The sequence below is a fragment of the Microtus ochrogaster genome, chromosome 7 (genome assembly GCF_000317375.1).
Source record: "Microtus ochrogaster isolate Prairie Vole_2 chromosome 7, MicOch1.0, whole genome shotgun sequence".
In the NCBI taxonomy this organism is placed as follows: domain Eukaryota; kingdom Metazoa; phylum Chordata; class Mammalia; order Rodentia; family Cricetidae; genus Microtus; species Microtus ochrogaster.
The window spans coordinates 51,752,066-51,766,749 of record NC_022014.1 but is presented as its reverse complement, the minus strand read 5'-3'; the positions used below and the strand labels follow the sequence as shown (position 1 = coordinate 51,766,749).

The 14,684-nt window shown below is 47.2% G+C and overlaps 2 protein-coding genes across 11 annotated transcripts in view; both read right to left on the bottom strand.

Annotated features, from left to right (window-relative positions):
* Positions 1–1,194: 1,194 nt before the first annotated feature.
* Positions 1,195–8,165, bottom strand: Dhrs11 (dehydrogenase/reductase 11). Of its 5 annotated transcripts, none has more exons than XM_026780736.1 (8): positions 7,789–8,164; positions 5,728–5,937; positions 3,638–3,732; positions 2,745–2,874; positions 2,026–2,151; positions 1,767–1,832; positions 1,452–1,540; positions 1,195–1,417 (listed from the first exon to the last, which is right to left on the bottom strand). In XM_026780736.1, exons 1-8 carry the CDS (start codon positions 8,122–8,124, stop codon positions 1,258–1,260), a joined length of 1,212 nt encoding a protein of 403 aa, XP_026636537.1. In that variant the 5' UTR covers positions 8,125–8,164; the 3' UTR covers positions 1,195–1,257. The 5 variants fall into 5 exon arrangements, with proteins under 5 accessions (XP_026636537.1, XP_026636538.1, XP_026636540.1 ...); XM_026780737.1 differs by having other exon boundaries at positions 2,026–2,118; XM_026780738.1 differs by having other exon boundaries at positions 1,227–1,417; positions 1,471–1,540; positions 7,789–8,165.
* Positions 8,166–10,440: 2,275 nt separating this feature from the next.
* The window catches only part of Ggnbp2 (gametogenetin binding protein 2), a 42,723-nt gene continuing 38,479 nt past the window's right edge, over positions 10,441–14,684 (bottom strand). For all 6 annotated transcript variants that reach the window (XM_005350330.2, XM_005350329.3, XM_026780222.1 and 3 more), the window contains 4 exons: positions 13,964–14,089; positions 13,729–13,877; positions 12,594–12,842; positions 10,441–11,287 (listed from right to left, as the gene is read on the bottom strand). In XM_005350330.2, coding sequence (XP_005350387.1) covers positions 11,084–11,287; positions 12,594–12,842; positions 13,729–13,877; positions 13,964–14,089 — 728 coding nt within the window. In that variant the 3' untranslated portion in view covers positions 10,441–11,083. The remainder of the gene's footprint in view (positions 11,288–12,593; positions 12,843–13,728; positions 13,878–13,963; positions 14,090–14,684) is intronic.

Below are 14,684 nucleotides of genomic sequence, written 5' to 3'. Positions count from 1 at the left end.
TATGTGTGTTTTGCTTTTAGGTGTTTTGGTTTTTATTTTGTCTTTTTGGTTTTTAGTTTTTTGGTATGTGTGTATGTGTTAGAAGAAATTTTGGTTTATTTTTGTTTACATTTTTGAAATTTAGTTTTCATTTTACTTTTAATTCTATTTATTTGGGTAGCCTTGCTACCAATAATGTGTGGTCCAAGCAGTGAGTTGACAGCAAGGCCCAGCCCTGTGCCTACCCTCTCATATGAGAATCTCAGGGCACAGTATACCATCCTGAGGACTATAGGCCAGGGCAGCTGTGCCCAGGTGAAGCTGGCGCACCACCGCCTCACAGGCGCTACAGTGGTGGTAAAAGTCCTGCTGAAGGAGAAGCAGCGGAGCGTCCTGATTAGGTCCGAAGTGGGGATAATGAACAGGATGAACCATCCCAACATCATCTCCCTGCTCCAGATTATTGAAACAGAACAGAACATCTTTCTGATCCTGGAACTGGCTGATGGATGTGAGCTCTGGGACTGGATTCAATAAGCTGGCTACCTGAAGGAGGGCATGGCCCGAAAGATCTTCAGACAAATCGTACACGCTATGTGCTACTGCCATGACCAGGGCATAGTACACAGGGACCTCAAACCAGACAACATCATGGTGGATGCTACGGGCAGAGTGAAAATTATAGATTTTGGCCTGGGCGCCTTAGTCACACCTAGGAGGAAGCTTCACAAGTTCTGCGGTGCCTTACAATTTAGTGCCCCGGAATTCTTCCTGCACCAGCCCTATGACGGCACCAAAGTGGATACGTGGAACTTGGGTGTTCTCCTATATTATATGGTGACAGGGACCCTGCAGTTTGAAGATATCACCTATGAAGAGCTTAGGGGCAAGGTTTTGCTAGGACACTATTGTTCTTCTTAAAAAATAATAAACGGGGGTGCAGGGGGGTGTTCTTCTTGAACACGGGGCACAGGACAGACACGCACGGCGGAACAAACACAGACACGACACGGCGGCTCCCACGTGGGTCCACTTTAATGGGGGAGGGAAACACAAAAGGGCGAAGGATGTGGGACACACAAGGAAAAGGCAGGACGAGGAGAGAGATGGGGGGGGAGGAGAGGGAGAAAGAGAGAAAGAGAGAGAGGGCCTCGTGTGGCCCTGCCTTTTTAACGGGGAGCGACAGGTATCCGTAGTCCAGGGGGAGCATGGGAGTTGTAGTTTTCCAAAAGAACAACATACCACCCTTTTTGTTTTGTTAAAAAAATTGGGGGGGCCTTACAGGGTAAGGAATAGGGGCGTAGCCCGGTCTTTCATGACTGCTTCCTGCTGGCTTTTGGGCGTTGATGGGTCCCTGATGTATCCGATGATCTTGGTGGTGCATGTTGAGGGGTCCCGGGTGTCGCTGATCGCTGGTGTCTGGGGTTTGAAGTCTTGGGGTGTCCGATGTCCGCTGGTGTTTGAAGTCTTAGCTGGCGTCTGAAGTCTTGGCTGGCGTCTGAGGTGGCTGATTGAAGAAATCTGTCTGGCTGTTTTGAGTAGCTGGATCATCATTAAGATGCTAGAAGGCAAAAGCCGCATTAGTAGGGAAAAGGAAAAATTGAAGGGGAGAATGGAGGAGGTGGGAGATTTGGGGATGGGTGTGGGGAAAGAGTCTTTAGGAGGTCTGGGGGTAAGAATAATAAGAAAATTAATTTTGAACATTGTTGCGGGAGGTCCTTCCGCTCCTCCAGCCTATAGCCGCTGAGATACCCGCCCAGTGGATAAAGAGCTAAGGGCAGACTCACCTGAACATGTGGGGGCGTGCTGAGGACATAGATGACAGCCTCAGCCACATCCTCCGGTTTGAGACACTGAGAGCGAGCACCGGGGGAAAGGGTTGAGACAAGGGCAGAAGTGACCCAAGTTCCTCCCCACCTCAGAGGGACTCTCTCTCTAAATCCGCATCCCACCCTAACCCTCAAGGAGTGATAGGCTAGGCAGAGAGGACAGCCCGAGGGTACTTAAGGACTGGGGGGCTCTACTGGGTCCAGAAGAAGGCCCCACCTTTATGTCTTCATAGGTGGCTGCTGCTCTCTCGGGGTCCTTGTCATGGAGTTTGAAGGCAAACCGTGTTTCCACCAAGCCTGGAGAGATACACTGGGCCAACAGAGAGGTCCTGCTCAGCCTGAGCTTCAGCAGGTCATGAGGTAGAAGGGAAAGGAAGTCTGAAGTTAGGAATTTCCTCGCCTCATTTCTTTTACTACACGCCTTGGCCACCTGCAACAGCTAGTCAGTGTCTGACACCTTTGGGTCTTAAGCAATGCTCTGGGGAGCTGGTGGGCAGGAAATGTGGATACATGGAATAGAAGCTCAACTATAGGAGCTGTTCCTATATATTTGGTTAACGCTTTTCAAAGTGGTGTTGCTTAACCTCATAACCAGGTAAGTATTATTCCATTTCACAGATGTGAAAATTGAGGCTTTGGGAGGTTCAGTGATTTACCCAAAGTCATGTGGCCTTCTAAGGAAGGGGCCAGAGTGCTGGCCTCCAGTCACGGTGTCTGATTTCCCTTAGTCTCACTCCAGGCTCCCTTCAAGTCGGTCCCTCCCACTAACAGTGTAAATCTGACCCTGGGTTCTAGGTGAATGAAGGGAGGAGACTGTCCTTGTAAGGAGCAGAAGCACTCAGTTGAACCCAAGGCTCTCAGCAGGCCTTTCTGGGCATGTGCGGGCAGGAGGGCTGGGCCCGTGCCATTCCCACCGGGGCTAGACCACAGCCTCACCGTGGCCCGGATATGGGTCTGGGCCTCCAGAAGCTCTTGCCTTAGTCCCTCTGTCAATGCAGTGACGGCATACTTGGTCGCACTATAGAAATGGATGACAGACTGGGGTGGGACTCGGTGGCCACACATGCTGGGTGAAAGAAGGGAAGGGAGAGAGGAGAGAGTAAAGTTCCATAGACACAGGCAGTATTCCTAGCACCCTGGTTAGTCTCGTTACCCAGAGGCCAGGGAAGCCTTGCTGGGGGACTTCTTGATGGTTACCCCTACAGTTCAGTTTTTGGTTTTTCAAGACAGGGTTTCTCTGTGTAACAGTCCTAGCTGTCCTGGAACTCTCTCTGTAGACCAGGCTGGCCTCAAACTCACAGAGATCCACCTGCCTCTGCCTCTGGGAGTTCTGGCATTAAAGTCATGCGCCACCACTGTCTGGGGAATCTAGTCTCTTGTCTATGCAGCTCCTGAAACCGGCTTTGCCTTGAAGCTGTCCTGCTGGCTGTGCACTCCCTTCTGCAGCCAGACAGGTTAACAGGAGCCTCACCATGTTGTCTGGTAGGGCTGTGCTGGGAGGTCTCTGGGGTTGTCCCCACGCCCATCAATAGACAATGGGCTCTCCTATGCTAGAGCCTGTGCAGTGTCTTCGGCCCACAAGGCGGGTTTATCCCTGGATCTGAGGAAAATGCACAATGGCACCCAGTTCCTGGAAAGGCCCAGGTCCAGGCATTGGCCATGGAGGGCAGGGGCTGAGCTGTCTGCTCTTCCCTTGGTCAGCATCATGCCACTTAGATATTAAACGCCTGTCTTACTACCAAAGAAACTGCCATTTGGAGGTTAAGGAGCTGAGACAGGTGGGTCACTGCTGAACAGACCTGTGCTGAGTCTAGGCCGCCGGGCCTCACCTGTTGATGTTAATGATATGCCCGTCGTCCACATTCCGCTCCTTCATGGACTGATAAGCTTCCCGAGTGCAGATGCTGAGGGCCAGGACATTCACCTGCAGCCAGGGAGGGCAATGGAGTATCTCCGGCTTGGGCCCAACCCAATAGGTGATGGAGTTGCCGAGCACCAGGGCGGGAGTGGCATGCATTCTCTGTGGGGGTCCCACCCCTCACAGCTACCACCCCCTGAAGACAGTAGAGGCAGCTCTTTTCCTGGCTGAGTTCCTGTAGGAATAACCCTCCCACCCAAGCATAGGACACTCTGCCAGCCATCTCTGCCAGGAAACCAGCCATCCTTCTCAGGGGCAGTGTCCAGATCTGCTCCCTCCTAAACAGACTGAAACCCTTTCTGAAATGGCCTAAACCTTTCCTTACACACAGAAGCCTCCTCTCCCTACCCTCCTCGGCCATCCTGCTCCCTGGTAATTCCCACCAATCATATGTGGGGGAAGCCCACAGGCCTTTAACCTACACCCCAGCAACAAGTCCAGGTGTGGGGAATCCAGTGGGTGGGGTCACTTGCCACTCCTGGCAGAGGTGACCTCCCCCACCCTTCACAGAGCAGAGATCTAAGGCTATCAGCCACAAAGGGCCTGTCTGCTGTCTGCTCCACCCATTAGCCTTGCCAGAGGGGCCTGTAGTGATAAAGCTGTCGTCAGGGGCCCTCCTGCCTCCTCTCTCTCTTCTCCAGGGGAGGGACAGCTGGCAGATTAGCTGGTTTGCTTTATCAAGTGTCCCCCAGGCCTTGGGACAGCATGCCCTCAGTGAGAACCTGCCTGCGTGCTTGTGGTAGCAGCAACACTGGGGTATTAAGATGCAGAAAGGGCTCAGCCTGTTTCTGGTCCTTTTAACAGAGAGGGATTGTGAGGCATATGGAAGACAAATGAGTCCCTAGGAGCGTGGTGGAAGCCTCCTGGGTCTGGCCTACTAGGATGGGGCTAAGGGATTTAGGTAATATTCCAGACAAAGGGGCCTTGGGGACTTAGGGGTCCCTCATCTCACAGATGGGCAAGCTGAGGTCCAGGCTGAGACATGTGCCTGTGCATACGAGGGCTGTGATTCTGATCCAGAAGACCGAGGTCACAGCTTCATTTTCTTTGTTCATTGTTTCCCTTCCAAGGACCTATTAGTACCAGCCTACTGATACCAGACATAGAGAGCGCAAAGACAGTGCTCTCAGCCTCTCAAATGCTTTCACACCCTAACGCCACCCCACAATGCCCAGAAGATGGAAACACATGTCCTCGGGGCTGTGCCTGGCCCGCACATGCTCTTATTACATGTATTTATTTACTTATTTTGTGTGTGTGTGTGTGTGCATGTCACAGTGCCAATGTGGAGGTCAAAGGGCAACTTATGGGAGTTGCCTCTCTTCTCTCACCATACGGGTCCTGGGTCTCAATGGTAAGCACCTTTGCCGACTGAGCCATCTTACCAGCCCCTGGCCCGTACATTCTCTAAAGTGTATTACAGGCTCCCAATTTCTCAAAGGAAATCAAGGATTTGCCCAGACTGCAGGGAGTAACTAACCTGGATTTGAGCAAGGACCACCCCTTAACCAGGCCATGTGTTCTCCTGTACTCTGTAGATCATACTTGGGGACAGTGGAGCTGGAAATAGTGATAATTTATGTGCATTTATCCCAAGTAGATGTGACAGGACTGATGCTCAGAGGTTGTCGTGAATTTGCCTGAGCCGTGCGGGGCCAGGTGCAAACATAACGTCTCATCTCTGTTGTCTTCCCCCAAGACCATGTACCCAGCACAGGCAGAGACATTCATCACACTACAGTTCTCTACCCTGCAATCTTTTCAAATCCCATCACAACCAGTCTAGAGTGTAAGAACTATCTGGGGCTGAGAGGATGTTTATCCAGTTACTATCCTTGTGATACTAGTAGCGAGTGGAAAATCAAAATGTCTCCGCGGGAAACTGAAGCTCCCTTTCACTGGAGTCCTGTCCCCGGGAGCCCTCTGCCTTCTAGGCCCCTGGTGCCCACTCTCCTCTGACCCCCGCCCCCCAGCCTCCCGCCCCAGTTCTACAAGCCTTACATTGAACATGTCCTTCCATCCGCTGGTGCTGCCCGAGAGCAGGGTGTCGGGCCGGGCCATGCCCGCATTGTTGATGCAGATATCCACACCATGGTGCTGAGAGCGCACAGCCGAGAACATGGAGAGGATGTCCTCCTCATTTGACAGGTCACATCTGTAGGGGATCAAAGTCCCGGGGTAGCCTGCACTCTTACATTCGGCAGCCAGCTCCTATGAAACCCAACAGGGGTCTAACTGGGGTGAGCCGCTCACTCCCACACCTCCGCCCCCAGGGTCAGCCTTCCCTCCCAGAGCACAGTTTGGAACTCTGTAGTGGCAGCAGCCTTTTGGCTGCATGAGAGAGGTTAGGTCTGCCCATCCCCAAAGCTTGGTCTGTTTGGTCAAAGTCTAATGGGTTGTAGACACTCCCTCAGAGAAGGAGAGGAACAGTAGACAGATCAAGGAGGAATCTCACATATACACTAAAGTCTTCAGTGCTAAGGAGAGAGAAGGGGAACAAAGGGAGATTTATCTTCTCTCTCCCCAGTACCATATCATTCTTCCAGTAGGACCAAGAGGCCCTGAGCTGGCTACCCCAGAGACCCAATTCTCTACCTCTCTTTAGAGTCAGAATTAGGGAATCAAAACTAAAAACAGGAGGCTGGAGAGATGGCTCAGTAGTTAAAAGCACTGGCAGCTCTTCCACAGGACTAGGGTTCAATTCCCAGCACCCACATGGCAGCTCACAACTGTCTGTAATTCCAGTTCCAAGGGGTTCAACACCCTCACACAGACACATCTGAAGGCAAAATACCAAAGCACATAAAATAAAAATAAAAAAAACTAAAAACAAAACAAACAAACAAACAAACCAACAAACCAGGGGATCCAATTGTCCAATCCCCTGGCCTTAATCCCTTAGGCTTCAAAGCAGGTGCGGTGGAGGGGGGCTGGGTCCTATGCTTCTCCAGGGAAAGGGAAGGGCAAAGTGGGGCAACGGAGGAGCCAGGTGACCTTGGGATTATCTGGGAGGCTATAAAGTGTACCTTTAGTCAGTAACTGGGGAGTGGACAGTTCTTCCTGCACACCTTCTCCCTCTGCCTCCACCCAAGGCCTCCTTGTCCCTTCTCTACCAGCGGACTTTGAGCCACAGTGAGGACAGAGCCCTGCAGGGAAGGACTAACCCACACAGCTGATGGTGGTCCTGCCAGGGCAAATGATGGGAATTTCTCTTGTCTTTTCCCACATGGCCATCTCCTCCTCATCTTTTCAAAGTTGAGACTGCTCATAAGTCTGAGAACCCCCAAAAGCATGTTAAGAGAAAAACTAGGGAGTTCTGGATCCATCAAGATTTACACACCCAGTGCCTTATTTCACCTATTCAGTCCCACCTCGGAAAAAAGCTCAGAAAAAGAAGAATCTCTAAGTAAATATGCAGTCACCACTTAGGCTCACGGCATAAGAGTGGAGCCTCAGATATGAATTGAACGGACAAGCTAGCTCCCACCCTTACCCGCGGGTCAAACACTCAAGACCTCTAGCTTCTTGCTCATTGGTTGGCTAGCACTTTACCTGGTGTGACTGGGTGAGGTCTGGGGACAAGAGGAAACTAATGTAACCACTAAAGCTAGCCAGCTTTCTTTCCTTCTCACTGGCAGCCTAGTTGGGCCCTGACCTCTGGCTTCCCCTTTCCACCTGCCAGTGTAGGGGCGGACGATGGCAGGGTAAGGGAAGAGAATGCCAGGGGTCAGGGACTTGGTACAGTGCTGCACAGCCTACCAGGAGCGAATGGCTTTTTATTAAAAATAAAAAAAAGAAAGAAAGAAAGAAAGAAAGAAAAGGAAAAGAAAGAAGAAAAGAAAAAAATAAGAAAACAAAATAGGTCTAAGGGAGAAAGTACGTCCTCTCGCCACTAAATATCCATCACTCCTGCCCTCAAGGCCGTTGCAAATGGCCCTGGGGTAGCAGGCTGGTGAGAGCGGGGTCACAACCTGGCTCCGGCCACTCCCCTCCCCCACTCGGAGCCCTATCCCGTGGAAACGACGTCCCTCAGAGCTTCCCCGCTGCTCAGCGGGGCCTTACCTCGATGTTGCCAACGGTGCGGGCACAACCCACCACCTTCAGTCCCTGCTGGACTAATGCCCGGGCCACGGCCGCGCCTATGCCCCCCGAGGCTCCCGTCACCAGTGCCAGCCGGTCGCGCCACCGCTCCATGCCGGCTCTGGCCATAGTCCCGAGCCGTCCGCCCACCCCGTTCGGTGAGCCAGGCACTGAGATCACTGAGCTCGGCCGCTCCCTGGTCACTGCCGGGGCGGGCGCGGGCAACCTGCAAACGTCGGAGCAGCGTCTAGTCCCACCCCCATGCGGGCCGGCCTCCGGCCGGGGCTCCGCCCTCGGGACCTCGGCACCCGGCCACATCGCGCCCGAGGACCGCCGCGGCTTGGCCGCCGTGTCTCTTGAGCGGCCGCGGGGCCGCCCCTTCCGGCCACGCCCCAGCGCGAGTCCGCCCCTCCCGTGGTTGACGGAAACCGCAGCGTTTCAGGTGGGGGCCCACCGGCGTGAGAGGGGTTCTTGACAGTCTGCGGTCTTGCTTTCTTGGTGAGCGCCTCCTTTTGTGGTGGAAGGAGAAAGGATGCATGCACGCAAGGTTTCCTTTGCTCAATCAGCTCCACTTCCAGAGGCCTGAGGCCAGGGTGAGGGACCTAAAGGTTACTCCAGTGCCCTTCCAAACCCGAGTGACGTGATAGCAAGGATTCAGTTCAGAAAAGCTTGTGTTTCCGCCATTAAGACCAGGTGACCTGAGGAAGGGCTTTTAGGCACAGTACCCGGTCCTGTCTTTTGGCCTTACTAACCAAGAACTAATTTGGTTAAAATACCTAAGTATGTTGGGTTCTGCTCCTAACAGGCCCCATGTTCTCCATCTGCCCTTGACAGCACTCTCCCCAGTCCTGCTTGGATGCAATGTTATACGATGTACTTCAGTGATCACTGGCAAAAACTGACAATTTGAACACCATGTAGCAAGCAAATTTACAAACTTTAAACAACATCTACAATATACCCTATAAGATTTTGTTTTGTTTTTTCCTCATGCAGGTGACTCAACACAGGGCCTCACACTTGTTGTAGGGAGCATCGACCCTACCACAAGGCCTGGTAGCATAAGCCAGCACTATGGAAGGCAGGTGAATCAGTTCAAGGCCGTCTTTTACTACACAGGGAGCTCCAGGCCAGCTGGAACATGAGACCTTTTAACAAAAAGCAAAACGATGACTGTACTGGCACGTAGCGGTGTGATGGTGTGACCTGCAGCCCAGTCCTAGGCCAGAGATGTGCCCAACTGTCTTTACTTCATTCTCCATTATCGGGTTGTCAGTTTTGTTCAGAGTAGGGTTCACTTATTCTCTAGCTATTCAGTAAAACTGCCTGATGTTGCCGCCCCCGAGTGGTGGTGGCACCTTTAATCCCTGCACCAGGAGGCAGAGGTAGATAGATCTCCGAGTTCAAGGCCAGCCTGATCTACAGAGTAAGTTCCAGGACAGCCAGGGCTACACACAGAGAAACTGTCTTCAAAAAACAAAAACCTGTCCATCTACTTTCTTCATATAGTCATTCTTTATGGTTGCAGGAATTGGACCTATAGTCCAGAGATAGACACCTGCCTACCACAGTCACACAAGCCATGCCTTTGCACTCCTGTAATACCAGCACCAGGAGACTGAGACATGATTATAAATCACATTCTGGGCTAGTAAGACCCTGATTTAATTTCTTTTTTAATTCACTTAGGGCTGGAGAGATAGCTCAGAAAAGCACCGATTCAATTCCCAGCATCCATATGGCAGCTCACAACTGTAACTCTAGTTCCAGGGGATCTAAATCTAACATCTTCACACAAACATACATGCAAGTGAAAACACCAATGCACTTTTTAAAAAAAATACAATTTCACTCGACAAGCACCCATTTGGCTACTATTCTTTATATGGTCACAAGGACAAAACTGTTGCTTTTGGGAATTTAATGTAGCCAGGGGTGTAACTCAGCTGGCAGTGAATATCTAGTTAAAAAAAAAATAGCTTAGCTAAGAGTATCTTCCCAGAGTTGTTTGGGTATGTTGCTCAGCTACATACAACCAATTTTAAAGACAACTCAGAAGGTTGACCAAAGAAATGCCACCAACGACCCAGGATATACCATGGAGGCAGCTAAAAGTGGTTTTATTTGGGGGGGGGGGGGTTGATACAGAGTTTCTCTGTATATCCGTGGCTGTCCTGAAACTCTTTAGACTAGGCTGGCCTCAAACTCAAGGGATCTGCCTCCATCTGCCTCCCCAGTGCTAGGATTAAAAGCATGTGCCACCACCTCCCTGCTGGAACTTAGGTTCTTAGAAGCATCTTACTGTCAACTCCCCATCACCAATTTGACCTATCATGGCAGCAAAATGCTACTCCTGAAAATCTTTCCCTATCAGTACTCAGCTTGTGACAGCAGTGAACTTTAAAGCCATACCGAGTTCATGGGTGGAAAACCAGTAAGGCTGAGCACAAAACCAATGTGGTCAGCTCTCATGAATCCTTCCCTGGTCACAGTCTTAGAGGATGAATAGTTACCAACATTTTGTTTTCATTCTTTTAGGGCAATATGAGCCTCTGAATTTAAGGTGTTTCTGTTACCTCTTTGGGAACGTCTAGTGTAGCAATTCAAGTTTCATGAGAAAGGAAGATGCTAGCCAGTATTTAAGCCATTTATTCTTTAAGAACAAGACGAGAAACTGCTTTACTCAGTTGTCAAGTTTCACCAGAGGAAGAATTCTGTCTTGAACAGTCTGCATCTCTATCTTCATTTGCTCTTCATGATCTCTCCATCAATACAGGCCAAGTACAAAGTTCACAAGTGGCAAATACTAAAGCACCACCACACTGAGTAGAAACATGTACACCACATTCTACTATGCGTATTAATAAATACTCTTTATTTTAAATTTTGCACATTGCCTTTAACATTGCGTCCAGACACTTTGCAAGTGGATGTCTACTGTAAACCATATATCCAGCTCACTGTCATTTCTGTACAGAGGTGTAAGTACAACATTACTTTTGCCACTAAGTTGCTTTAGTAAGTCTCACAGGAAGAGAAACGTTTAATGAAGAGATGGCTTAAATCATAAGCAGGCCTGCACAGCCACGCAACTAAAGACACAAGCCTGAAGAAAGAACAAATGAATGAGGTTACCTCCACCATCTCCCAAAACAAGGAATCACATTGATTTAAGATAAAATTTTGCCAGAAGTCACTAAATTAAGAGTTTTTTAAAAAGAGAAGGCGCAGTAGTCATCTTGTGTGTTTCATTGAAAGACAGAGCTATTTTATTTATTTAATTTGCTCCAGCCGTTGTCAACCAGCCACTACAAATGGGCCTCTTGTGGTCATTTAAGCGGCAGTATTTATTAAATTTCTCCTTCAGATGCTGTCGGTATTGTTCTCTATTGCTGTAGAAAGACTGGTTATTAGCCATAAATGACTGTATTTCATCTTGTGAGATAAAGATTTCCTCATCTGAAGTACATTCAGACTCATCCTGCAAATTAAAGTAGCAGTTAAGACCATGACAAAAAATGCAAAATGCTGTACTTGGTGGGGCAACTACAAATTAAAGCGGGCTACCTTTAGTCTCAACCCAGTCACGTGATCTGATTGGAATGCTTACAAAATAAGCATCATGGCATCCCATCTTTGAAATTCAGCTTGGTTTGAAACACTGTATCTACAATTACCCCTTATATACCTATGAGCCTACTTGACTATCACCATACCTTCTGCCTTTAAAAACAACTAGATAGAAAGAGATGGATGCAACTAATTTAACCAATATTTAAATAATCAGACTTATCTCTAGCTGATCCTATGTTGAAACTTTTATCTCTATACATTAAGTAAAAGACTTTTCTTTTTTCTTTTTTTGGTTGAGACAGGGTTTCTCTGTAGCTTTGGAACCTGTCCTAGAACTTGCTTTGTAAACTGGGCTGGCCTCAAACTCACAGAAATCCACCTGCTTCTGCCTCCCAAGTACTGGGATGAAAGGCATGTGCCACCACTGCCAGGCCTAAGTAAAAGATTTTTATCTCTACAAATTAAGATAACTTTTTTTTACTTAAAAAGTATGTTATATAGAATCACCACTAAACTTTACAACATATACAAAAATAAAACAAGCAACAATAGAATCCTTAATATTCCAAATGACAGTTCCACCAGGACTTAATAAATAATGGAAGGGATAGCAACTGTCTTTCTTTTCATGCATCAGCACACATTATACACTGGGACACTGACTGACATCTGGCAGAGTTCAACTGAAGTTTCAGGAGGTGATATCAATTTTACAACTCTCCCAAGACCAATCATACTTTCCTATATGCCACCTGAAGGAATTAACTTGGAATAAAAGCTTTAGTTCAGGTTATTATTTTAGGTTTTTTTTTTTTTTGTTGTTGTTGTTGTTTTGCGTGTGTGTGTGTGATATGGAGGACTTAAAACAGTCTTATCCCAGGATGTCTTCTCTCTGTGGCTGAGCATGAGTCAAACTCCTGACTTTTCTGCCTCTTCCTTTGGGGTGCTGAGATTATACTAATTCAATATTCTTTTCGGGTATAGAAGGATGAGTACTATACTGCCACTTGTTACTCTCCCAACTGGTCTACTTTAAGACAAACAACAAGACATGTGCTCCAGAACATTACAAAAGCCGTGAGTGGAAGAAGAGAAATTAAGTCCCCAAAGAACGATGGAATCAACACCTTTCGTTTCTTAACCTCTCTCTGTTCCCTACCTAAAAGCTTCTAATATCTCCCCCAATTCGTATTAAGGTATCATGAACTACTTACAAGAAGTTCAACTAAGCTCTTGGCACCTTTTCCAGAGTCAGGAACAAATGACATTTCTGTAGGTTCTGTGAACTGTGGTACGTTTTTCCTATGGTCAAACCAAGGCAATGGTTGCCCACCCTTCTCAGCGCTGCAACAATTCTCAGGATGTGCATCTTTGGTCTTGTCACGGTGAAACACTGTGTGCATGGTGTTTCCTGAGGTCTCTCGATTACCTGGATCTGTAATACAGCTTCCAAGTTTTTGGATCTGAAACCAGGGCAAAAAATTTCCCAAGGAAAAAGGGGGCAAAAACAGTAGCAGTTATTATTCAAGGAAAACCAAAAATTTCCAGGTGGCTAGTGAGCTCCAGGTTAGCCTATGCTTCCAGACAAGTCAGTGAACAGTAAAACAAAAGATCTGCAGTCAAGTTTCAAGTCTTGAGAAGTAATACTAAATAACAGCTGCAGCTGATTTACAAGACACTTACCCCATTCCAGATGATATGCTAACCTGTTGTATGTATGATCTTACTTCATCTTCACAGAACCTAAAACACAGTCTATTATCCTCATTTTTGCAAACAGAAAAACTAAATTTATTAGTTTTTCAAGATTATATAGCTAATTAAAAGGATAGATTCTAGAGAGATGGCTCAGGAGTTTAGAATACCTAACAGAGAATCCAGGTTCGATTCCCAGCACCCACATGGTGACACCCAGTCATCCAAACTCCAATTCCCAAGGAACCCTGCATTCTCTTCTATCCTCTGCAGCATGAGGTACTCAGACATACATGAAGGTAAAACATTCATACATGTAAAATAAATATATCTAAAGGAAGTTTTTTTTATAAATTATGAAGTAAAAAAAGTATTAACCAGATATGTGACTTGTGACTCACTTGAACTTCTGGACAAATAAACACTTCCTCCCCCATATCCACATCCACAAGATTAACAAGCAGTGCATCTATATAAAACATGTTTTTTTAAAAGACAGGGTTTCTCTGGCTGTCCTGGAACTCACTCTGTGGACCAGGCTGATCTCAAACTCAAGAGATCTGCCTGCCTCTGCCTCCTGAGTGCTAGGATTAAAGGCCTGCCTACACCACCACTAATTCAAGGAAAATAGGTTGTTTTCAACACCACACTTACATGTTCATCGCATTTCAACATCTTGCTTTTCTTTTTCTTCTTTTTATTTTTTCCTTTTGTATTATTTTCTTCAGAATTTGCCCAACATTCAACACAACTATCACCATCATCTTCTTTGTCTTCACAGTGATGAACACAGGAATCTTCACCTGCAAAAATTAATAGCCCTTCCTATTTATGATATTCTATCAGCCATGTAGTAGATATTAATTAGGAATCTTAAACCCGAGCATACCATGTTCATCATGGTTACAAATTCCCTCAGTGCAGGCAACATCTGAACCTTCTCGAGAACCTGTTTCACTTCCTTCCATGCTAGATGAATATCCACAATCACTACCATTACAGTGTGGAGATACGCCTGAAAATAGAGCAAGTAAAAATAAAAATTCAGAGTCCAGAGAAAAATATCAAATCTTATTGCCTACAGAAAATAAGTAATGAAAATATTTCCATATTTTGTTTCTTGTAAGAAATATTAAATATCAGACTAAATTGTACAGTAGTTTTGAGGTGATAAAGCAACTTTATAATTCTAATTCCAGCAACGTGGTGGCAGTATACACCTTTAATCCCAGCACTTAGGAGGCAGAGATAGGCATATCTCTGAATTTGAGGTCAGCCTGATCTACACAGCGAGTTCCAGGACAGTCAGGACCACTAAGAAATCCTGTCTCAAAAAACAAAATCAAATTCTAATTCCAAAAAAACTACTGGGTTCTATTCCCAGAATTAACATGGCAGTTCACAAGTATCTATAACTCCAGTTCTAGGGGCTCTGACACCCTCACACAGACTTATATAGAGGCAAAACACCAACACACATAAAAATAAAAAAATCATTAAAAAAATAGTTTTGACCTCCTGGTTCTGGATTAAAAGTATGTACCACTATGCCCAACAAAAGGAGTTTTTTTCCTTTTGAATTATCTTTTTTAACTTTTTTTTTTTTTTTT